Consider the following 24,613-nt stretch of genomic DNA (forward strand, 5'->3'; position numbering starts at 1 on the left):
CGAGCAATACAGGCTCCTTGTGTTACCTCACCTTTGCGCGCCAATTCTCCTCGGACTAAACTTTATGGTCCACATGAAGAGTGTGATCCTACAGTACGGTGGGCCACTCCCTTCACTGGCAGTAGGGAATCAGCCGCAGCCTCCAAATTGCCCAAAGGGCCCCGCATGCAATCTATCCACCCTGAAAATCACTACACCATCCCTTTTTAAAAATCTGGTACCTGGCTGCAAGCCCATCGCTACTAAAAGTAGGCGTTACAGCGCTGAGGACCGGATCTTTATTAGATCTGAGGTTCAGCGGCTCCTCAAGGAAGGGATCATACAGGCCAGTGCTAGTCCGTGGAGAGCGCAGGTCGTGGTAGTCAAAAGCGGGAACAAACCTCGGATGGTCATCGACTATAGTCAGACCATTAATCGTTCTCCGCAGCTGGATGCGTATCCTCTCCCGCGCATTTCTGATATGGTCAATCAGATTGCGCAGTACCGAGTGTTTTCTACCATAGACCTTAAGTCCGCCTACCATCAACTCCCCATCCGCCCAGAGGACCGACAATATACGGCTTTTGAGGCGGATGGTCGTCTATACCAATACCTCAGGGTTCCATTTGGTGTCACCAATGGGGTCTCGGTCTTCCAGCGTGCTATGGACCGAATGGTGGACCAGAACGGGTTGCGGGCTACCTTCCCGTACCTGGATAACGTCACCATCTGCGGCCACGACCAGCAGGACCACGACACGAATCTCCAACACTTTCTGCGCACTGCATCTCGCCTGAATCTGACCTATAACAGGGAGAAGTGCGTATTCCGTACGCGTAGGTTAGCCATCCTCGGATACGTGGTGGAAAACGGGGTCATTGGCCCTGATCCAGACCGTATGCGCCCACTCACTGAACTTCCCTTGCCCGCTAGCACGAAAGCACTGAGGAGATGCCTCGGGTTCTTTTCGTATTATGCACAGTGGGTCCCCAACTACGCGGACAAAGCTCGTCCGCTCATTAAGTCCACGACCTTCCCACTTACGCCGGAGGCCCAATTGGCCTTCAAGGCTTTGAAGAGCGACATCTCGAAAGCCACGATGCACGCGGTGGATGAATCCATTCCTTTCCAGGTGGAGAGTGATGCATCTGATTTCGCCCTAGCCGCCACACTAAACCAGGCAGGCAGGCCCGTCGCGTTCTTTTCCCGCACCCTTCAAGGCCCAGAAATTCGGCACTCAGCGGTGGAGAAGGAGGCTCAGGCCATTGTGGAGGCAGTCAGACACTGGCGCCATTACCTGGCAGGGAAGCGGTTCACCCTGATCACGGATCAACGATCCGTGGCGTTTATGTTCAGCAACACGCAGAGGGGCAAGATCAAGAACGATAAGATCTTGCGGTGGAGAATTGAGCTCTCCACCTATAATTACGATATTATGTATCGTCCAGGGAAGCTCAATGAGCCCTCGGATGCCCTCTCGCGCGGAACATGCGCCATCATGCAGGAGGACCGCTTGAAGGCTCTCCACAATGATCTGTGTCATCCTGGAGTCACCAGACTCTACCACTTCGTCAAAGACCGCAACCTGCCTTACTCGGTGGAGGATGTCAGGTCAGTGACTAGAAGCTGTCGGATTTGCGCAGAATGCAAACCACACTTTTATCGACCAGACCGGGCACAATTGGTCAAGGCCACTCGCCCTTTTGAGAGGCTGAGTGTGGATTTTAAGGGCCCCCTTCCCTCAACGGACCGGAATGTCTATTTCCTCAACATAATAGACGAGTATTCCCGGTTTCCGTTTGTTTTCCCCTGTGCGGACACGTCGACTGCCACCGTCATCAAGGCTTTCAGTGAACTTTTTACCCTGTTCGGGTACCCCTGCTACATTCATAGCGACAGGGGCTCGTCGTTCATGAGCAACGACTTGAGGCAATTCCTGCTCTCATTCGGGATTGCCTCTAGTAGAACCACGAGCTACAACCCTAGGGGTAACGGACAGGTGGAAAGGGAGAATGCTACAGTCTGGAAGGCTGTCCTACTGGCACTGAAATCCAGGGGCCTTCCAGTCTCCCGTTGGCAGGAGGTCCTTCCAAATGCGCTCCATTCTATCCGCTCCCTCCTGTGTACGGCAACCAATGCTACTCCCCACGAGAGGATGTTCTCATTCCCTCGGAAGTCGTCCTCGGGGACCTCATTGCCAGCCTGGTTGACGTACCCAGGACCCGTCCTTCTGCGGCGACATGTGAGGGCTCGCAAGTCCGACCCCTTGGTCGAACCGGTCCAACTCCTCCACGCCAACCCTCAGTATGCCTATGTGGCATATCCTGACGGGCGAGAGGACACTGTCTCCATTAGAGACCTGGCGCCCGCAGGGGACGTAGCAACTCCTGTCGCTCCTATTCCCCCAGTCACGAATCCACTACTCCTCATTGCTTCCCCAGAAGTGGCGCGGTCAGCACCGGGACCAGTGCATAACACTTTTACTCCCATGTACAGCTTGCCTGAGACTCGGAGATCGGCGCCACCATCATCACCACCACCACCACCACCAAACGTTCCAGGATCCCCTGCACCATCGCCTCACCAGGGCCGGCCGGCCCGGGAGTCCTTGAGGGGACAGCCAGACGTTGCTTTGGAAAGAGCGCCACCACAAGCACCTGCTCCGGTTTCGCAACCGGTGTTGAGGAGATCGCAGCGTCGGTGCGGTCCTCCAGACCGTCTGGACTTGTGAATCCTGTGATTTGTCTGTTTATATGACCTGTTTTTCTTGCACCCCGCCACCTTTTGTTCTTAAAGGAGGGGTGAATGTGGTGAACCATCGTTGGTTCACCACTGGGGGTTGTTACTATGTTACTGTTGGGCTAGGGTGTTGTTACTGTGGGGGTTGTACAATGTTGTTGGGTTAGGGTGTTTACCTGTTATAAGAGTTATCATGGCACATTCCAGTGGGGTCCCGCCTCCGGTGGCGAGGTATAAGACCCCCTGCTCCGGCAGGACCCCTTCAGTCTGAACTGGTGTATTCGTGTTAGTAGTTCCATTGTTACTCTATTAAAGCCTTCAATACCGAAGCCTTGGTTCCACGTGCTTATTGTCGCGCATCAGATCTCCTATTGGGGAATGAGTTAGGGCAGGTGATGGATGTGAGTGTGAGGGAACACTTTGGATCCAGTGATCATAATGCCATTAGTTTCAATCTGATCGTGGATAAGGATAGATCTGGTCCTCGGGTTGAAGTTCTGAACTGGAAAAAGGCCAAATTTGATGAAATGAGAAGGGATCTGGGAAGTGTGGATTGGCACAGGCTGTTCTCTGGTAAGGATGTAAATGGAAAGTGGGAGGCCTTCAAAGGAGAAATTTTGAGAGTGCAGAGTTTGTATGTTCCTGTCAGGATTAAAGGCAAAGTAAATAGGAATAAGGAACCTTGGTTCTCGAGGGAGATTGTAACACTGATTAAGAGGAAGAGAGAGTTGTATGAAATGTACAGGCAGCAAGGAACACATCAGATGCTCGAGGAGTATAAAAAGTGCAAGAAGCTACTTAAGAGGGAAATCAGGAGGGCTAAAAGAAGACATGAGGTTGCTTTGGCAGACAGAGTGAAGGAAAATCCAAAGAGCTTCTATAGGTATGTTAGGAGCAAAAGGATAGTGAGGGATAAAATTGGTCCTCTTGAAGACCAGAGTGGTACACTGTGTATGGAACCAAAAGAGCTGGGGGAGATACTAAATGTTTTTTTTGCATCCGTATTTACTGAGGAAATGGGCATGGAGTCTACGGAAATAGGGCAAACTGGTAGGGAGGCCATGGAACCTTTACAGATTAAAGGGGAGGAGGTGCTCGCTGTCTTGAGGCAAATCAGAGTGGATAAATCCCCAGGACCGGACAGGGTATTCCCACGGACCTTGAGGGAAGCTAGTGTTGAACTTGCAGGGGCCCTGGCAGACATATTTAAAATGTCAGTATTCACGGGGGAGGTGCCGGATGATTGGAGGATGGCTCATGTTGTTCCGTTGTTTAAAAAAGGTTCCAAAAGAAATCCGGGAAATTATCGGCCAGTAAGTTTGACGTCGGTGGTGGGCAAGTTATTGGAAGGTGTGATAAGGGATAGGATCTACAAATATTTGGATAGACAGGGACTTATTAGGGAGAGTCAACATGGCTTTGTGCGTGGTAGGTCATGTTTGAGCAATCTATTAGAGTTTTTCGAGGAGGTTACCAGGAAAGTGGATGAAGGGAAGGTGGTGGATGTTGTCTACCTGGATTTCAGCAAGGCCTTTGACAAGGTCCCTCATGGGACGTTAGTTAGGAAGGTTCAGTCGCTAGGTATACGTGGGGAGGTAGTAAATTGGATAAGACACTGGCTCAATGGAAGAAGCCAGAGAGTGGTTGTGGAGGATTGCTTCTCTGAGTGGAGGCCTGTGACTAGTGGTGTGCCGCAGGGATCGGTGTTGGGTCCATTGTTGTTTGTCATCTATATCAATGATCTGGATGATAATGTGGTAAATTGGATCAGCAAGTTTGCTGATGATACAAAGATTGGAGGTGTAGTGGACAGTGAAGAAGGTTTCCAAAGATTGCAGAGGGATTTGGACCAACTAGAAAAATGGGCTGAAAAATGGCAAATGGAATTTAACGCAGACAAGTGTGAGATATTGCACTTTGGAAGGACAAACCAAAGAAGAACGTACAGGGTAAATGGTAGGACTCTGAAGAGGGCAGTTGAACAGAGGGATCTGGGAATACAGGTACAGAATTCCCTAAAAGTGACGTCACAGGTGGATAGGGTCGTAAAGAGTGCCTTTGGTACATTGGCCTTTATAAATCGGAGTATCGAGTATAAAAGTTGGAGTGTTATGGTAAGGTACTAACATGGATTGACGATTGGCTGTCAGACAGAAGGCAGAGAGTTGGGATAAAAGGTTCTTTCTCAGAATGGCAACCGGTGACAAGTGGTGTCCCGCAGGGTTCAGTGTTGGGGCCACAGCTGTTCTCTTTATATATTAACGATCTAGATGACGGGACTGGGGGCATTCTGGCCAAGTTTGCCGATGATACAAAGATAGGTGGAGGGGCAGGTAGTATTGAGGAGGTGGGGAGGCTGCAGAAAGATTTAGACAGTTTAGGAGAGTGGTCCAAGAAGTGGCTGATGAAATTCAACGTGGGCAAGTGCGAGGTCGTGCACTTTGGAAAAAAGAATAGAGGCATGGACTATTTTCTAAACGGTGACAAAATTCATAATGCTAAAGTGCAAAGGGACTTGGGAGTCCTAGTCCAGGATTCTCTAAAGGTAAACTTGCAGGTTGAGTCCGTAATTAAGAAAGCAAATGTAATGTTGTCATTTATCTCAAGAGGCTTGGAATACAAAAGCAGGGATGTACTTCTGAGGCTTTATAAAGCACTGGTTAGGCCCCATTTGGAGTACTGTGAGCAATTTTGGGCCCCACACCTCAGGAAGGACATACTGGCACTGGAGCGGGTCCAGCGGAGATTCACACGGATGATCCCAGGAATGGTAGGCCTGACATACGATGAACGTCTGAGGATCGTGGGATTATATTCATTGGAATTTAGGAGGTTGAGGGGAGATCTGATAGAGACTTACAAGATAATGAACGGCTTAGATAGGATGGACATAGGGAAGTTGTTTCCATTAGCAGGGGAGACTAGGACGCGGGGGCACAGCCTTAGAATAAAAGGGAGTCACTTTAGAACAGAGATGAGGAGAAATTTCTTCAGCCAGAGAGTGGTAGGTCTGTGGAATTCATTGCCACAGAGGGCTGTGGAGGCCGAGACGTTGAGCGTCTTCAAGACAGAAATTGATAAATTCTTGATTTCTCGAGGAATTAAGGGCTATGGGGAGAGAGCGGGTAAATGGAGTTGAAATCAACCATGATTGAATGGTGGAGTGGACTCGATGGGCCGAATGGCCTTACTTCCGCTCCTATGTCTTATGGTCTTATATAAGGCATTGGTGAGGCCGAATTTGGAGTATTGTGTACAGTTTTGGTCACCTAGTTACAGGAAGGATGTAAATAAGATTGAAAGAGTGCAGAGAAGGTTCACAAGGATGTTGCCGGGACTTGAGAAGCTGAGTTACAGAGAGAGATTGAATAGGTTGGGACTTTATTCCCTGGAGCGTAGAAGATTGAGGGGAGATTTGATAGAGGTGTATAAGATTTTGATGGGTATAGATAGAGTGAATGCAAGCAGGCTTTTTCCGCTGAGGCTAGGGGAGGAAAAAAACCAGAGGGCATGGGTTAAGGGTGAAAGGAGAAAAGTTTAAAGGGAATATTAGGGGGGGCTTCTTCACGCAGAGAGTGGTGGGAGTGTGGAATGAGCTGCCGGATAAAGTGGTAAATGCGGGGTCACTTTTAACATTTAAGAAAGACTTGGACGGGTTCATGGATGAGAGGGGTGTGGAGGGATATGGTCCAAGTGCAGGTCAGTGGGACTAGGCATAAAATGGTTCGGCACAGACAAGAAGGGCCAAAAGGCCTGTTTCTGAGCTGTAATTTTCTATGGTTCTATGGTTCTGACCTGATAGAGGTGTACAAGATGTTGAGAGGTATAGATCGGGTGGATTATCAAAGGCTTTTTCCCAGGGCTGAAATGGCTGCTACGAGAGGACACAGGTTTAAGGTGCTGGGGAGTGGGTACAGAGGAGATGTCAGGGGTAAGTTTTTCACTCAGAGGGTGATGGGTGAGTGGAATCGGCTGCCGTCAATGGTGGTGGAGGCAAACTCGATAGGGTCTTTTAAGAGACTTCTGGATGAGTACATGGGACTTAATAGGATTGAGGGTTACAGGTAAGCCTATATATAGGCCTAGGTAGGTAGGGACATGACCGGCGCAACTTGTGGGCCGAAGGGCCTGTTTGTGCTGTAGTTTTTCTATGTTCTATGTTCTGTCATGAAAACATTGCTGTGTTTGCAACCTTGGTGGGCACACATTGTTTGCTGTGTTTCCCAGCATTACAACAATGACTACAATTAATTTGCTATAAAGGATGTCCCAACCCTGTGAAAGATCTAAATCCCCTGGTTCTGCCCACTGTGAATCGCCGCAGGTGGGACAGTGAACATGATGGAAAAGCGAAAGACCCGTTGATCTCGGGTGGGAAGTTCCAGTCCTGGTGTTGGGGGAATGGAAAATCCCGCCCTTAATACAAACAAAAGTCTTCATTTCTTTGTCCCTTATTTCCAATGTGGCTTGCTTCAAAGAGAAGATGAAACAAATGTACTTTTAACAGTCTCTTAAGTTGTATATCACAGGAGCATAGCCAGTCGGCCAGTGATGAAGAATCACCAGTGACCAAATCCGTGGAACTGTATATGTTACAGTCAGTTTTGGAATTTAATATTTTGCTTGCAATAAACACAGTGAGCAAGATATTTGTACTGCTTGACTTGCCAAATAGCGCAATCAACTCGTGAACTCAGCGCCATTGTGGAACTAAATATTCTAAATGGCAAGCTTTAATTTCAGCACTTATCTCTTCCAGTCTTCAGTTTCACAGACTGGAATGTGCAGATTGTGCATGTACAACATTTTTCCATTGTATAAACAGAAAGATTTGTAAATGTTGTTAACCCCGGAGTTCTGATGGAAATGAATGTGATATAAAGATACGAGAGAGGAAGAAGTCAATCTAGTCGAAGCAGATGATGGTTTTTAACATATTTGGACTTGCAAAGTAAGAAAGTAACCCGTGGATCAGAGAAGTTGTGAACTTTGGCTTTTAGTTAATGTAAGCTCAGATAAACACATGCCTGAACCATTTGCATGTTTCATTATTCCCATCGTATAATATCTTTGATCCAAACATAGCATTTAAGTTTATAATCCCAGTTATGTATTTCATTAGGCTCAGCACTTAAATGGAGCAAATTTGCTTCCATAGACCATAATACCATAAGACATTGGAGCAGAATTAGGCCACTTGGCCCATCGAGTCTTCCAAATGTCACAACACACCAGTTAAACTCACCAGTTGCCCTTTGGGTAGAGAAGAATATTAAACTAGGAGTGCAAAAAGGCCTATGGACCTATTAGCCCCACATGGTGGCACAGTGGTTAGCGCTGTTGCCTCTTAGCGCTGCTGCCTCTTAGCGCTAGGGATACGGGTTCGATTCCCGGCTTGGGTCACTGTCTCTGTGGAGTCTGCTCATTCTCCCCATGTCTGCATGGGTTTCCTCTGGGTGCTCTGGCTTCCCCTCTCGGTCGGAAAGACGTGCTGGTTCGGTGCATTGGCCCTGCCAAATTCTCCCTCAGTGTTCCTGAACAGGCGCCGGAGTGTGGCGACTAGGGGATTTTCACAGCAACTTCATTGCAATGTTAATGTAAGCCTACTTGTGACACTAAGAAATAAATATTAAATCAGGAGTGGAAAAAGGCCTATGGAGCCATCAGCCCCACTCTAATTGAGAGTTCTTGCATGATTATTTGGTCATGGATTCCACTATCCCTCGCAAGCTAACTCCCAGGCATTACTAATTGATTTTCTACTTCCTATTGTCACCCACTCCCACCAATGAAGTGGCTGGTGTGATATTGAATCTCATTTTTTGTTCAGTTGGCTGACCTGAATCCAAAATGACAGTGGGAAGACTAAAATTTATGTGTTTCTTTGGGGTAGGAAGTGGACGAAGGAGAAGTGAGATCACAAGGGTGTAATCATCATCCAGTTGCACCTGTTCGAAAGTGCAAATGTGGTCTTTAGGTGTGAACATGGTTTGTCTCGGTCCCCAAGGCCAAGAAACCTGCTGACACTATAGGCTTACACAGGAATAAAGGCCAGGTACAGGAGGGTATTTGGTGTCCTATCATAATTGCTTACAGTAAAGATGAAGAAACAGAATATAGTCAATCAATATTTACTTCGGATGTGATCTTACCAGCCATTCACGCCACGCTCCTGCTGCAGCGAGGTCGGAGAATTTGGCACCCAGCCAAATCTCTGTTCACGGCAGCGGGATGGGAAAGTCCCGCCAGCGTGAATGGCCGTAACATTCCAGCCTTTCCTTAAGCTTCCAATTTGAATTGTTGACTGAACGATTGCGTAAACTGTGACTTAAAAATCCAGAAATGTGTACGATAGCATTGTGGTTGTGTTACTGGGCTAGCGATCTGGAGACAAGAGTTCAAATCCCAACAGGGCAGTTGGGAAACTTTAATTTTGGTTAATTAATAAATCTGGAATTAAGAAGCTATGTGAACTAATGGTGACCATGAAACCACCAGATTGGTGTCAAAGCCCATGTGGCTCACTAATGCCCTTTAAGGAAGGAAATCTGACATCCTTTTCCAGTGACGCCTGTATGTGACAAAACTCTTAACTGCCTTTTAAAATGGTCTAGCAAGCTATGTGATGTTGGTGTTACCACCAGCTCGAAGGTGATTAAGGAAGAATAATAGATGCTGGGTGTGCCATTGATGCAACATCGCATGAATGTTGGCTTCTATAGACATCATGACCCAGACAAAACATTTCTTGGGAAATTAGTTATACATTGATTATTTAACAGCAGTAGATTCTAATCCAGGTCCCGGGACTATGCTATTTGAACTTTCTTACATTTACTGAGAATTTGCTGCTTGTTTGTAGAGCAGTGGTGACAGCAGATTTGGAGAAGTCCACATTATAAACTCGCTCACTTTATTAGCTGTGGGGCAATATATGACAGTGAGCAGACATTTATTGATGACAAAAGAGCAAAGAAAAACTGACAAAAATGAACTAAAATAGAACATATTTTGACTATTTTTCTGTCCCTCAGAAAGTCAGTAAACTGATTTGCAGCTTGTGCTGCGGTGACACTTTGTGCCCTATTTTACCGAAACCCGGGAATGGCGGTGATCCGATTCGCGCCCGAAACGGGTGCTACGGCGACTTAAATGCATTTGCATGCATTTCAATTGAATTAATGAACTGCCCGCCCAACTTTATCATCATTTCCCCCTTTACCACTACGTTCGCCGATCCGGAACCGCGCCGAAATAAACCTGCTGAATAAAAGTCTGAATCGGACGCTCCAGCTGCTGAAGAGCGCGTTCAGTGCTTCCAACGGCTCTCTGACTCAGATCGGTGGTGGGGGGGGGATGAAGGAGGCGGGTCAGATCATTCTCCGGTTTGGGGGGGTGGGGGGGAAGGGGAGTGAGGCCAGATCGTTGTCTGGTTGCAGGTGGGGGGGCGGGGGGCGAGGGAGATGGGGGGGGCGGGGGGCGAGGGAGGAGGAGGAGGCGGGTCAGATGTATCTCTGGTGGGGAGGGAGGCCCGATCGTTGTCTGGTGGTGGAGGGGGAGGGGGCGATCGTTGTCTGGGGGGTGGTGGGGGGGAGGAGGGCTGTTCGTTATCTGGTGGTCGGGGGGGGGGGAGGGCTGGTCGTTGTCTGGTGGGGAGGAAGGGGAAGGCGGGTTAGATGTATCTCTGGTGTGGGAGGGAGAGGCCCAATCGCTCACTGGTGAGGGAGGGTCAAATGGATCTCTGGTAGAGGGGGACAGGGGGGTCTGCTGCCACTCTGTGGGTGATCGGTGGGGGAGGGAAGGGGCAGGGGTCGTGATCGATCTGGGTAGCAGTGGGGCGGGGGGGGGTGGTGGATAAGGGGAGCAGTGATGTGTGTGTGCACCATCGCTCCCGGGCCGCTTTCTCCATTTCCTGTGGCCTGGGAGCAATCTGACATGGGCGCGCTTTTTCAAATTTGTTTCCAACTGCCGCATGCGCAGTTCAGAGCTCCGATCGTTTCGGCTGCGCAAAACCCTGCCCACAGCGCGAATGGGACCTGTGATTTTTTTTCAGGCTGAGTGCGTATGGGGGCGCTTGAAAACAGATTTCTATGTCGGATCTGAATTAAGCCCAGATTCAACACTTAGGATGAAAATGATAAAATCAGGCCCTTTGTGCTGCGGTGACACTTTGTGTTGTAGTGACACTTGGCTGGGATCTTCCAGTGCTTTTTCCACAGCAAAGGCAGCGAGCCATTGGCCGCCGGCACAATCTTCCAGTCAATGGCCATTTGGATGGCTTGTCAGCCCCGCTGCCAATGGGGAACCCACCACAGGGGATCGACCTCGGCAGGACCGGAAAATCTTGCCAGCGGAAAGGGCTGGAAAACCCCATCCTTTGTGTTGTGTGAAGACTTTGCTTCATTCGAGTTCATATTCTTCAGATCAATCTACAAAACTAAGACACTGTTATGAGTTTCATGGGCATGCTGGCACAATGGTTACCACTGCTGTCTCACAGCACCAGGGAGCCAGGTTCAATTCCAGCCCTGGGTGACAGTGCTTCTCCCTGTGTCTGCATGGGTTTCCTCCGGGTGCTGCGCTTTCCTCCCACAGACCAAAGATGTGTAGGTTAGATGGATTAACCATGCTAAGTATATGGGGAAAGGGGGATCTTTCAGCAAGTTGGTACAGACACAATGGGTTGAATGGCCTTCTTCTACACCGTAGGGATCCTGTGATGATTCATATCCACCTGGCAAAGGTGCTTCATTTGAATCCACTGAACGTTTGGAATTTGTTCTTTTTTGGGATATTCGTGTAGCAAGTTTCATTTAGTTACCTTTTGGGGTTGTTTTACAAGACAGTGAAGCATTGAAGTGGAACCTATTCCTTAGACATGTAACTATAAGTGACAGGAACGCTCATTATAAATTATGCACTTCCAATCCAATAATCACAGCTTCAGCCTGCTCTGAGCATGGGTGAGTTCCTCAATTAATACCCATCACTCAAATCCTGATAAATAGACGATTAATGTACAATTAACATTGACCACCTTTAGACAATGATGACAGATTGGAGATTTTTCAGACAATATCCAGTTGACTATTTCAGTGCAGGAAGCTGGACATGCTCGAGGACAGCCTAACATTTGGAAGTGATGAGTGTCAGACAGCTGCCTCTTCCCCACCTGTCCACCCCAGCCGAATCCCCTCTAAGGCCTGGAATAATTGTGACGTTGTGAGCAGGAGAAGGCAGCCAGCTTAACTTTCAAACATACTGCCAGCAGCTGTAGGCCCAACGAGTGACTGAGCACCAGGAAGAGCGAGTCATCTGTATCTTTGTTGATCCACAGCCTGTTACCATATGTATTCCTCCTACTCGACTATCACTTCACACCCACACTGGATGAGACTACAAGGGGACAGATATAATGAAACTAAATGAAAGTACCGTGTCTGAAACATTAGTTGAGCGTATGCAACTCACTGCCTGGGAAGTGATGGCCTAGTGGCATTATAGAATCCCGACAGTGCAGAAAGAGACCATTCGGCCCATCGAGTCTGCACTGACCACAATCCCACGCAGGCCCTATTCCTGTAACCGTACATATTTACTCTGCTAATCCTCCTGACACTAGAGTCAATTTAGCATGGCCAATCAACCTAACCCGCACACCTTTGGAGTGTGGGAGGAAACCGGAGCACCCGGAGGAAACCTACGCAGACATGGGGAGAACGTGCAAACTCCACATAGACAGTGACCTGAGACAGGAATTGAACCTTGGTCCCTGGTGCTCTGAGGCAGCAATGCTAACTGTCGTGCCACCTCCTCATTGTTAATCCAAAAACTATTATCACTAGACTATTAATCCAGAAATTTAGCTAATGTTCTGGGGATCTGGGTTTGAATCTCATCGTGGCAGATGGTGGAATTTGAATTCAATAAAAATATATCTGGAATTAAGAGTCTACTGATGACCATGAAACCATTGTCGATTGTTGGAAAAACCCATTTGGTTCACTAATGTCCTTTAGGGAAGGAAATCTGCCGTCTTACCTGGTCTGGCCTACATGTGATTCCAGAGCCACAGCAATGCGGTTGACTCTCAACTGCCCTCCAAGGGCAAATAGGGATGGGCAGCAGATGCTGGTCAACCAGCGAAGCTTATGTCCCATGAATGAATAAAAAAAGTACATCATTTGAATGTAAGGTGAGTTCATGATGTTGATACTGAGGCAAGTTCCCAAAACAAAGGCAAGTTTCACTGGGTCAGAATTGAAGTGAGGAAACCTCTGTTAGGCTCCCCCTCGATCAGCAGACCTTGGAGTCATTGCTACGGTTACACCAGAAACTTATAAAATTCTAACAGGGTTAGATAGGGTAGATTCAGAAAGAATGCTCCCGATGGTCAGGGAGTCCAGAGGATAAGCGGTAAAACCTTTAGAACTGAGGTGAGGAGAAATTTCTTCACCCAGAGGGTGGTGAACATGTGGAATTCACTACCACAGAAAGTAGTTGGGGCCAAAACTTTGTCTGATTTGAAGAAGAAATTAGTTATAGATCTTGGGGCTAAAGGGATCAAGGGGTATGGGGTGGAAGGGGGGTATCAGGGTATTGAATTCGATGATCAGTCATGGTCAAAATGAATGGCGGTGCAGGCTCGAAGGGCCGAATGGCCTACTCCGGCATCCAGCTTCTATGTTTAACTACACGCAGGATCCATCATGAGACAGGACTGAAATTAACACAGAAAATGCTGGATAAACTCAGCAAGTCTGGAAACGTCTGTGGAGAGAGAAACAGAGTTAACATTTTGGGTCGAAGTGATGCTTTTGCAGAACTGCCGGGACTTTGAGTCAATGTAAGGAAGCAGTGGACAGATTTTTATTTCGTAAGGCTTTGAAGGGCTATGGCGAACGGGCAGGTAAGTGGAGTTGAGACCGAGATGAGATCAGCGGTGATCGTATTAAATGGTGGAGCGGGCTCGAGGGGCTCAATGGCCGACTCCTGCTGTTAGTTCTTCTTGCGATTCTTATGATTGAAGTGTAAAGAATTATGTAGTTGGAAAAGGGACGAAGGAGGTGGGGCAGGATAGAAGACCAGGGTTAAGTTGGGGAGAAGTAGATATGGGCAAGCTTGTCACTGACATAAGACTAAGGGGAATGGTAATGATACCATTAAGGGATGTAGAGTGCTAATAGTGGCTAAAGGTGAGACAGCAGAATGTGTTAATGGGAGCAATTGAGCAGCAAGGGACAGATGGCCAAGTGGGGGAGGAATGGGGTTGTGTTGGGCTAAGCCAGGGAGAATTCTGGCTCTGGATTCAAATCCCACCAAAGCAGCTAATGGTCTTTAAATTCAGCTAATGAATCTGGAATATAAAATTAATCTCAGTAATGGTGACTGTGAAACTATCGGCAATCGTTGTAAAAACTCATTCACTAATGTCCTTTCGGGAGGGAAATCTGCCATCTTTGCCTGGTCTGGCCAACGTGATTCCAGAGCCACAGCAATGAGTTTGACTTTACACCTTGAAATGGTCGAGCAAACCAATCGGTTTAAGGCAATTCGAGATGGGTAACAAATGCTGGCCTTGCCAGTGATGCCCACATCCCATGAGAAAACAATAGTTCAAAACAATTCGCAACAAACTACAAGAAGAGAAAGTTCACAGTCTAAAGTGTGTTGAGTCCACAAGGCTGTAACTTGCCCAATTGGAAGATGAGGTGTTGTTCCTCCAGTTTGCGTTGGGCTTCACTAGCACATTGCAGCAGGCCAGGGATGGACATGTGGACATAAGAGCAAGAAGCTGAGTTGAATTGGCAAGCAACAGAAAGGTTGGAGTCGTGAGACAGGGGCCAGAACTTGGGTCAGGCCAGAGAGGCAACATATAAAAGCTGGCAGCTGATGTCAAAGATTGAACCATCAAATCTGTAAAGTGTCTGTTTTATTTGGTGAGCAGCATTAGGAGAGAAGTAATCTTTCCAAACGGTCAAATTGTTTGTCAGAGCAATTACTATCTAGTTTCATGCAGTTATAGGTTTAGGCATGCGATTAGAGAGACATTGCATAAGGTACAAGATTGGGATAATGATGCAGCTATATAAGACCCTCGTCAGACCCCACTTGGAGTACTGTGCTCAATTCTGGTCGCCTCATTACAGGGAGGATGTGGAAAAGATTGAAAGGGTGCAGAGGAGATTTACAAGGATGTTGCCTGGATTGAGTGGTATGCCATATGAGGATAGGCTGAGGGAGCTCGGTCTTTTCTCCTTGGAGAGACGTAGGATGAGAGGAGACCTAATAGAGGTATATCAGATGTTGAGAGGCATAGATCGGGTGGACTCTCAGAGGCTTTTTCCCAGGGTGGAAATGGCTGCTACGAGAGGACACAGGTTTAAGGTGCTGGGGGGTAGGTACAGGGGAAATGTTCGGGGGAAGTTTTTCACACAGAGGGTGGTGGGCGAGTGGAATCGTCTGCCGTCAGTGGTGGTGGAGGCAAACTCAATAGGGTCTTTTAAGAGACTCCTGGATGAGTACATGGGACTTAATAGGATGGAGGGTTATAGGTAGGCCTAAAAGGTAGGGATATGTTTGGCACAACTTGTGGGACTGAAGGGCCTGTTTTGTGCTATAGTTTTTCTATGTTCGATGCGATGTTCTATTGCAAATCCAAAATTTAAGCTATGCAGCTTGTTTGATTGATCGAGTATGACTGTCACGGATGAGTTTAGCACTAAGCATTTTTTCTCATGAGATGTGGGCATCGCTGGCAAGGCCAGCATTTGTTACCCATTCCGAATTGCCCTTAAACCAATTGCTTTGCTAGACCATTTCAAGGTGCAAAGTCAAACTCATTGATGTGGGTCTGGAGTCACATGTCGGTCAGACCAGGCAAGGACAGCAGATTTCCTTCCCTAAAGGACATGAGTGAACCAGATGGGTTTTTACAACAATTGCCGATAGTTTCAGTCACCATTACTGAGACTAATTTTATATTCCAGATTCATTAGCTGAATTTAAAGTCCATTAGCTGCTCTGGTGGGATTTGAAACCAGGGTCGGAATGCCCCGGCCTTTCACACCAGCGGGGTTCTCCGGTCCCACTTCAGAGTATGAAGATTCGGCTGAGCGCCAAATGCTCCACCCTTGCTTGCAGCGGCGGCAGGGCATGAACAGCTGGAGAATCCTGGCCCTGGTGTCCCCAAAGCTTAGGCCTCTGGGTTAAAAACCCAGTGATATTGCCACCATCTCCATGTTGTCCTGGGGGCAAGTGTCTGGCAGTGCTTGCAAGGTGACAAACTTGGAGAGAGACTGAAACAGATGATCATCCTGCATGCTTAAATATATCGTACCACATCCACCGAGTTATTTCAACTATAATTTGTCCCTTGGCTTGTCTTTCAGTGGAGAAAACCACATTAATTTGTTTAATTTGAAGCTTAGCATTTGGTATTGAGATTGTGCCTGTGTTTACCCAGGTTTACATTTGTAGCTGTAGTTTTGTAGTGCTTTATTGTACTTGCGATGTTGGCATAGATGGCTGGCTCCACAGCGCCGAGGTCTGAACCTGGCAACGTGTTTCGGTAATTTCACATTAGAAACTGCTTGCATAATGAATAATCAGAACAGTACTTTCTTGTGCAATTGACTTGTTTGACAGAGAAAAAGAAACAGATTATTCATTATAATCTTGAACAGACTTGGGTGTTTTTTTCTGGAAGGAAGTTCATTTTGAAAGGCCTTAATTGCAACGAGTACAAGAGATAAAATGGGAGCTAATATATTCTGCTGCATGTCCTTTAATGGTGGTTAACTACACATAATAGATTTATTCAAAAAAAAATGTCAGCATGGAAGGGAATTTTATTTGGCCAACGAACATTTGATCATGATAGTTGTAGGAAATGTTTTGGAAAAAAAAAGGTTTTATAAGCTCAGCCTTTCAGGGTTGACTGTTTGCCTCCGCTCAGTGGGATTTCAGTCAATGACTGGCTTCATTATACATACGCCCTGGCAGGTATTTTCTACGAATGTTTTGACAGGTGAAGAAAAATTCAGCTCGATTCAGAACCAGAGCGAAAGCCCTTGTCAAGAATGATTTCATTTGCTGCGCCAGGCTTACGGTCTTGGCTGACGACCCAAATTTATTAGTATTGAAGAGCATTAAAAATTATCAGGGATTAGAGGATTTTGAGCATGGAGCCTTCCTTTGTTGAGTCATGCGCATATGTTAAAACCAGTTTATAATGGGGGCTTTTGTAAAGTGCCTGACACATGTTTCTTCGATGCTTTGAAAGTCTGTGTCATTTTTTTATTTATTTGCTCTCTCGCAGGCGCTGTGAAGGGCGGAACATTAGGTACAAAACCTGCAGCAATGTGGTAAGTACGCCATAAAATGCATCTGATTAGTCATTATTATGAATTACGGTTCTCTTCTCCACTGTCACAGATGGAGAAATTACACTAAGTGAGCGTGTTTCCTTTCACATGTGCTTTGTTAGTGCGCATGATGTTAGCATTTATGAATAAAATGCTTTCCCAGTCTCACACTGAGAGCCATTTACTGATGGTTTGAAGGCAGTGGCGCGATAAAATGGGAATTATCGAATAATCCCTTGCTGTTTTTTGTCACCCAATTTCCAACATTGGTTTCTGGCTCTCACAGCAAGTAGCAGCGCATTTACAGCTGATTGCATACGAATGGATAAAAGTGATCCCACGTGCTCCGTTTTCACTTGTCTCCAGCTCACTTGTGTTTCTCTTGTATACGTTGTGTATCCCTGAGGAGCAAGATCTACAACCTGCTTCAATCATGGGGAGATGGTGGCGTACTGGTATTGTCACTGGGCTAGTAATCCAGAGACCCAGAGTAATGTTGTGGGGACCTGAGTTCGAATCCCACCATGGCAGATGCTGAAATTTGAATTCAATATAAAATCTGGAATTAAAAAAAAAAGGCCTAATGATGACCATGGTCGACTGTTGCAAAAACCCATGTGATTCACTCATGCCCTAAAGGGAAGGAAATCTGCTGTACTTACCTGGTCTGGCCTACACGTGACTCCAGACCCACAGCAATGTGGTTGATTCTTAACTGCCCTCCAAAATGGCCTAGTAAGCCATTCACTCCAAGGGCAATTAGAGACGGACAATAAATGCTGGCCCAGCCAGCGACGCCCACATGCCATGGATGAATAAAATAAATCACAGGCGGATAAGATCACAGCTATTTCTTTTTTTCAGTATGTTTATTGAAAATGTTCTTATATTTTACATAGCAAGCAAACACAGATACAGATCCATACAGTGCTCGCGTGTACATACCAACGCGACTGGGCACAGGGCTCCCCATGGCCAGGGGACAAGCCCCTGGTACCTCCAACACCCACCCCGCCTAAGTCCAATTGCACCGGTAATGACGGTAATAATATAAAAACAAAAAGGCAGAGGAATGCCGCTGGAGAACCAACTGAGTGCCCAAACAGCCCAGGCTATAAACTAGTGAGCGGAGAAAGGAAAGAGAGACAGCAAAGGAGAGAAAAGAAAGAGAGTGAGAGGCAATAAAGTTCTCGTGTTGGTCGCCACACCTCGGCAGGGTGGGCGGGTGTACTCGGGTAAAGGGCCAAGGCGCGTCCACCAATCGGGGGGCGGGGATGGTTCTGTGGGAGCACCGGGGGTCCTGTGACCATCGGGTATCTAGTCACCCGGCTCCAATTGTAGCATCCCAACATGCGCTATAAATGGTTGCCAGGTCTTCTAGAACCTAGCAGTGGACCCATGTAGCGTGCACCTCATCTTCTCCAGCTTAATGGTGTCTGCCACGTCCTTCACCCACTCTGAGTGCGTCGGGGGTGCACCTGATTTCCACTTAAATAGGATTAGTCGTCTTGCCAGGAGTGTAATGAAAGCAGCAAAATCCGCTTGGAATTTCAGCAGCAGTAGATTTAAAGACACGACCCCAAACAGGGCAGCCTGGGGGGATGCACTTATGTCCTGATCTCACGTTGCTACAATTGTCTCAAATATCGACGTCCAGTAGTTATACAGTGATGGACAAGCCTAGAACATATGTAAGAGGGTGTCGGGAGCTTGCTGGCACCGTTCACAAATGGGGCTTGTGCCTGGTACATTCTAGAGAGTCTAACCCTAGTTAGATATGCTCTGTGAAGGAGTTTACATTGTATCACACCCAGCTTGGCACTTATTGAGGAGGAGTGTACTCGATGCAGCACCATGTCCCAATCTTCCTCCGAGAACTCCTCCCCCAGATCTCATTCCCATAAAGATTTAACCACTGATAGAGAGTTTTGTTGGGACAGAATTTGAGAATAAAGAACAGAAATGATACAAAGAAGAACAAAGAACAATACAGCACAGGAACAGGCCCTTCGGCCCTCCAAGCCTGCACCGCTCGCATAGTAATAGAAGGCACTAAGAAGATGTCAATGGAGGTACGAGTTGGGGGCGTCGGAAATTGGGGGTCAGCCCCACGCACAAAGTCTCGAATTTGCAAATATCTGAAAAAGTGCATTGCAGGTAAAGTAAATTTATCCACCACCTGCTGGAATGGCACAAACACGCTGTCCACACACAAGACCCGAATGCTCTGATCCCGTGCTTGACCCATATGTTGAAGGCACCATCCAAAACAGATGGAAGAACAAAATGGTTAGCCAATACTGGGGAGGCCAGCGACTAGGCCTGAAACCCAAAGTGGCGTCTAAATTGCGTCCAAATTCTAAGAGTTGACTTGACAAGTGCACTCGATTCCCTAGTACACTGGGAAGAGGGAAAATTTACCAGGGAACACATCAAGGCAGCCAGGGAAGACGGAGCAGCACAGGAGGAGGATTCTAACTGCAGTCAACAAGGAACCTCCTGTTGCCTCTCTCTCTGCGCCCAACACACTGCCGCTCTCATATTAGCTGCCCAATAATAAAATAGAAAATTGGGCAATCCCGTACCCCTCTCCCGTTTAGGGCTTGCAAGACTCCCCTCAGCATTCTTGGGTTTTTTCTATTCCAGACAGAATCATAGAAACCCTACAGCGCAGAAGGAGGCCATTCGGCCCATCGAGTCTGCACCGACCACAATCCCACCCAGGCCCTACCCCCACATATTTACCCGCTAATCCCGTTAACCTACGCATCTCAGGACTCTAAGGGGCAATTTTTAACCTGGCCAATAAACCTAACCCGCACATCTTTGGACTATTGGTCCATTGATACAGCTCGAAAAGCTGAAGCAAGAGGTTCAATAGCAATGGCAAATAACAGGGGGGAGAGGGGGCATCCTTGCCTAGTGCCCCGGGACAAAGCTTGAAATGAGCTGATCAAGTCAGTGAAAAAAGGATTTGGGGATGAACACCGGGATGCATTGAAAGAGATATAAAAACTTAGGTAGTATCTTCATCTTCATCGCATTGATACAGCTCGCAAACGATAACGGGAGGATGGACCAATGTTTGAGGTCCTCTTCCATCTGCCCCATGAGTGGAATAAAGTTAGCTCCAAAGAGCCCACTAATCTTGCTAGTCACTTGCACTCCTAAGTAAGTAAACTGCCTAGTGACAACCTTGCAAGGCAGGGTGTGGAGCAGGAGGCTACGAGCCACTGCGTTTAAAGGAAGGAGTTCACTCTTATTCAAGTTAAGCTTGTACCCTGAAATATGACCAAACCTCGCGAGTATAGATAAGACTTCGGGAATCGAGTTGGACGGGTTGTCCGCATACAGCAATACTCTCCGCTTGATTCCCTCCAGACCAATCCCCACCACTCATTTGCTGTTGCGAAAAGCTGAAGCAAGAGGTTCAATAGCAATGGCAAATAACAGGGGGGAGAGGGGGCATCCTTGCCTAGTGCCCCGGGACAAAGGGGAAAAAAGCTAAATGCACATCGTTTGTCTGGACCGAGGCCAGAGGGACGGAGTACAGCAGGAGATGAGTTTTGGGCTGAACCCGAATCTCCCGAGAGCATAAAATATATAATCCCATTCCACCCGATCAAACGCTTTTTCAGCGTCCAGCAAGATTAACATCTCTGGGAGCTTGGAGGTGGCAGGCACATTCATAATGTTAAACAGCTGCCGAATATTCAAGTCCATATGTCTATTTTTAATGAACCCAGTCTGGTCAAGCGAGATGATAGAGGGCAGAATGTCCTCCAAACGAATAGCCAGAATCTTAGGCATAAGTTTGAGATCCATATTCAGCAGTGAGATCGGCCTATAAGAGCTGCAGATTTGCGGGTCGTCATTCTTTTTAAGGATAAATGAAATTGTCGCTTGCCTCAAAGTCTGCAGGAGAGAGTGGTTCTTGTTTGATTCATTGATCATGAGCTGTATCAGGGGAGCCAACCTATCCACAAATTTTTTGTAGAATTCGTTGGGTCCCGGACCTTTCACACTTGGCATTGTTCTGGCTGCCCGAACAATTCCTCCAACGTCGATTGGTTTCTCCAGTGTTGCGGCCTCTCCCCTGTCCACCACAGGGAGATTCAGTGTCCCAAAGAACCCCTGAAAGTCCACCTCATTGGCCGTACTCTCCAAGCTATAGAGGGTTGAGTAAAAGTCCCTAAACAGTTCATTTATTCGCTGTGGATCAGTATAGACTGCATTCTGAGTCTGCATTTGTGGTATTAGACTTTTGGCGGAGACTTGGCTCAGCTGATGAGCGAGTAGCTTGCTTGCCTTGTCCCCATGCTCATAGTGTGTACACTTAGATTTGAACAGTATCGCTTTCACTTGACGTGAGTCTCAAACTTCGCCTGTAGAGTAAACGTTCCTTATATTCCTCTGGGGACGGGCCCACAGCATACGCGGCATCTACTTGAGCGTTACGCCCCAGCAATTCTGATAACCTCCTACCTCTCTGCTTCGCCTCGTGCGCTGAATAAGATCTGATCTGGCCCCTTAAATAAGCCTTAAATGTCTCCCATAAGGTAGCTGCCGAGACTCCCGGAGCATCATTAAACTCGAAGAAATCATCGATCTGGGTTACCAGAAATCTAACAAATTCATCATCAGAGAGCAGACAAGTATTAAATTGCCCAGGCATACAGAGGCCCACCCTCCTCTCCACTACCAAGTCTATTGTCAAGGGAACATGGTCCGAGATTACAATGGATTTGTCGGAGCATGAGCACACAGCTGGGAGCAACTTATTATTGACCACAAAGTAATCTATACGTGAATACATGTGTTGGACAGGTGGAAAAAAAAGAATATTCCCTCCTAGTGGGGTTAAGAAACCTCCTTGGGTCTGACACTGCGTATTCCGTGAGAAATGATTTAATAATTTCTGCCGACTTGGAAGATACAGCGGTCCTGGAGGAGGAGCGGTCCTGGGGGAGGAGCGGTCCAGGGCAGGATTCAACCAACAGTTGAAATCTCCGTCCAGTATCAACCGATGTGAATTCAAATCTGGAAGTAGTGCGAAAAACGACCAGAAAAAGTTTTCACAGTCCCAGATTGGGCATACACATTGGCTAATACCAGGGATGTCCCATATAATTTACCCGTGACAAAGACGTAGCGGCCATTTGAGTCAGACATTGGCTACTACCAAGCGTATGGACATGTGGATGAGGATTGTGTCCCCCCCCCCCCACACGCCTTGGTGTGTAAAGTTGAGTGAAAGCATTGACCCCTCCCATCTTCTATGGAACCTAAAATAGTCCACTAGCCTGAGGTGGGTCTCTTGGAGGAATGCAATTTGGGTACCCAGTTGTCGAAAATGTTGAAATATCTTGCCGCGCTTAACCGGATGATTTAATCCCCTGACATTCCAGCTGGTGAACTTGATCGCTCCGAGGTTGGAGTTTAAGGGCCTCCCAGCCTCCACATTCCTAGCAGTAGCCTGGTATCCCTCCTCACTGGGGAGTCTGCCCCCAACCGCTGACATCGGCAGATGCCACACCCCAGGGCCCCACCATCCCCACCGGCCGCGGGGAACCAACCACGAGAAAGAGAGGGTGGGCTTGAAAGAGGCCAAACCACACACCCACAGAGAAAAAAAGATATAGCAAAGACACAAAACACCCACACAGACCAAACCCGCAAACACAGCATCCACCCCCCTCCCCACATCCCCCCCCCCCCCACCTGCCCCCCTGCAAGCACCCTCCCAAACAGAGCGCCTGTGCCTCCAACACCTCCTTATCGTGGTGCCTTCACAGCATGAGACACGATCTCCACCTCCATCCCCATCGCGGTCACAGGTGCTATAACCTGAAAAAGTCTGTAGAAATACCAAACACTTAACCTAACAGTCGCAAAACCCATTGCCCTTTCCTGGCTGACAATTCGATCCGGGTATAACATGCAGGTTCATAAAAGACAAATATCAGTTTACATCCGCCGTGCGGTCATCCGATTCAAAAGTCTGCTCCATAAATGTCATCGCCACCGCCGGATCCGTGAACCTGCGCTCGGTTCCATTGTTGAGAGTAATCCTCAAGCAGGCTGGAAAGTGAAGCCCAAACCTGACCCCAGGACAGTCATGCAGGAGTGGTTTGACATCAGCGAAGGCTGCCCTTCTCCTTGCCACCGCCGGGGTAAAATCTGGAAATATCAGCAGCTTATTTTCCTGGTACCTCAGAGTGATAGCCTGTGCTGCTTGCCGCAGGATTCTGTCTCGCGCTGAGGTGTAAGGTACTCGTGCAATAATGGGCTGAGGAGCTTTTCCCGTAACACTCAGTGTGCGCGATCCAGAAGCGGCTCATCCTCCAGTTCCAGCACGTTCTTCAATAGCCGGGCGACAAGGTCTGTGATATTTAGGCCCTCGATTCCTTCCGGAAGGCCTTTCAGACGGATGTTATTTCCATCTCATCACATTTCTCCCTTTGGGACTTAACCTCCGATGTCAAATGAGTAACTTGGCTCTTCAGCTCGGAAATAGTGTTTCCACTAAATACCTTTGAGTCCTCAAGCTCCTTCAAGCGGTTCTCATGGGTGACGGTGACACCTTGGAGAGATTTAACAGATGATCCGAGCTCCACTCTCAGCTCGTCTATCTTGGCCTGCAACTCAGTGGCCACCAGTCCAACTTACTGTCCAATCTTTGCATGGCTTCCGTAATAGCTTCCCCTGTCCTTTTACTCAGCATGCTCTATTCAAGGATCCCTCCAGGAGAGCGTGGTGGGGAATCCCCCCCCCCCCCCCCAACCCCCGCCCCTGTGGTCCCACTCTTCGATTTTGGTTTGCCTCCTGCCATTTTGCCAGTGCCAGCGCCTGTGGGCTTACCCATTTCCTCCAGCCTGGGGCGCTATTTCTTGGTCCACGTATCAAGCTGTCTCGCTGTTCGATCTACTTGGTTGGGTGAAAAAAGGAACAGCTTGGTGTACTCGGGTTGGTCTGACCGTTGCAGTTTTTATGACACAGGAGTTCTTCCCTGGGCTGCCTCCCACCCTAAACCAATTCACACTGACAGAGTGAAAAAACTACAAGATAGTTCCAGGCCAAACTGCAAGTCCCAACATGCCCCTCATAGAGCTCTAGCTGCAAAAAAACAATCCAAAAGTAGAAATAGCAGCTTGCCATTTGCAGCAGGACCTCAGTGGCTCCTGCTTCCCACTTTAATTCACCCTTTCTTGGGTGAAAAAGGTAGAGAGAGTTTGCAGACTGAGCTCCACCCCCACTGAATTCCGCCAATTCCAACCGGCAGGAAGGAATCTAAAAATAACCCTTTCCAGCTAGACTTTCGAAGTTCTCTCTTTGCAATTGCACTCCACGTATGTTTAAAGCTTGCTTGATGTACATTAACCTCTCTCCAGACCTCAACAAGCAGCTGGATTTCAAGAAGGATCTTGCCACCTGATCATGTTTCCTCTCACACCAGCGCCATCTTTGATTCCCGTCAGCAACCTTTTTCAAGTCATAGAGGTTTACAGCATGGAAAGAGGCCCTTTGGC

The 24,613-nt window shown here is 47.7% G+C and overlaps 1 protein-coding gene across 1 annotated transcript in view; it reads left to right on the top strand.

Moving 5' to 3' along the window:
* The window catches only part of adamtsl3 (ADAMTS-like 3), a 605,457-nt gene that overhangs the window by 272,296 nt on the left and 308,548 nt on the right, over positions 1-24,613 (top strand). Inside the window, exon 5 of the mRNA XM_078241545.1 lies at positions 17,039-17,084. Within this exon, the coding sequence (XP_078097671.1) occupies positions 17,039-17,084 (46 nt within the window). The remainder of the gene's footprint in view (positions 1-17,038; positions 17,085-24,613) is intronic.

This window comes from Mustelus asterias, chromosome 24 (genome assembly GCF_964213995.1).
Source record: "Mustelus asterias chromosome 24, sMusAst1.hap1.1, whole genome shotgun sequence".
NCBI lineage: Eukaryota > Metazoa > Chordata > Chondrichthyes > Carcharhiniformes > Triakidae > Mustelus > Mustelus asterias.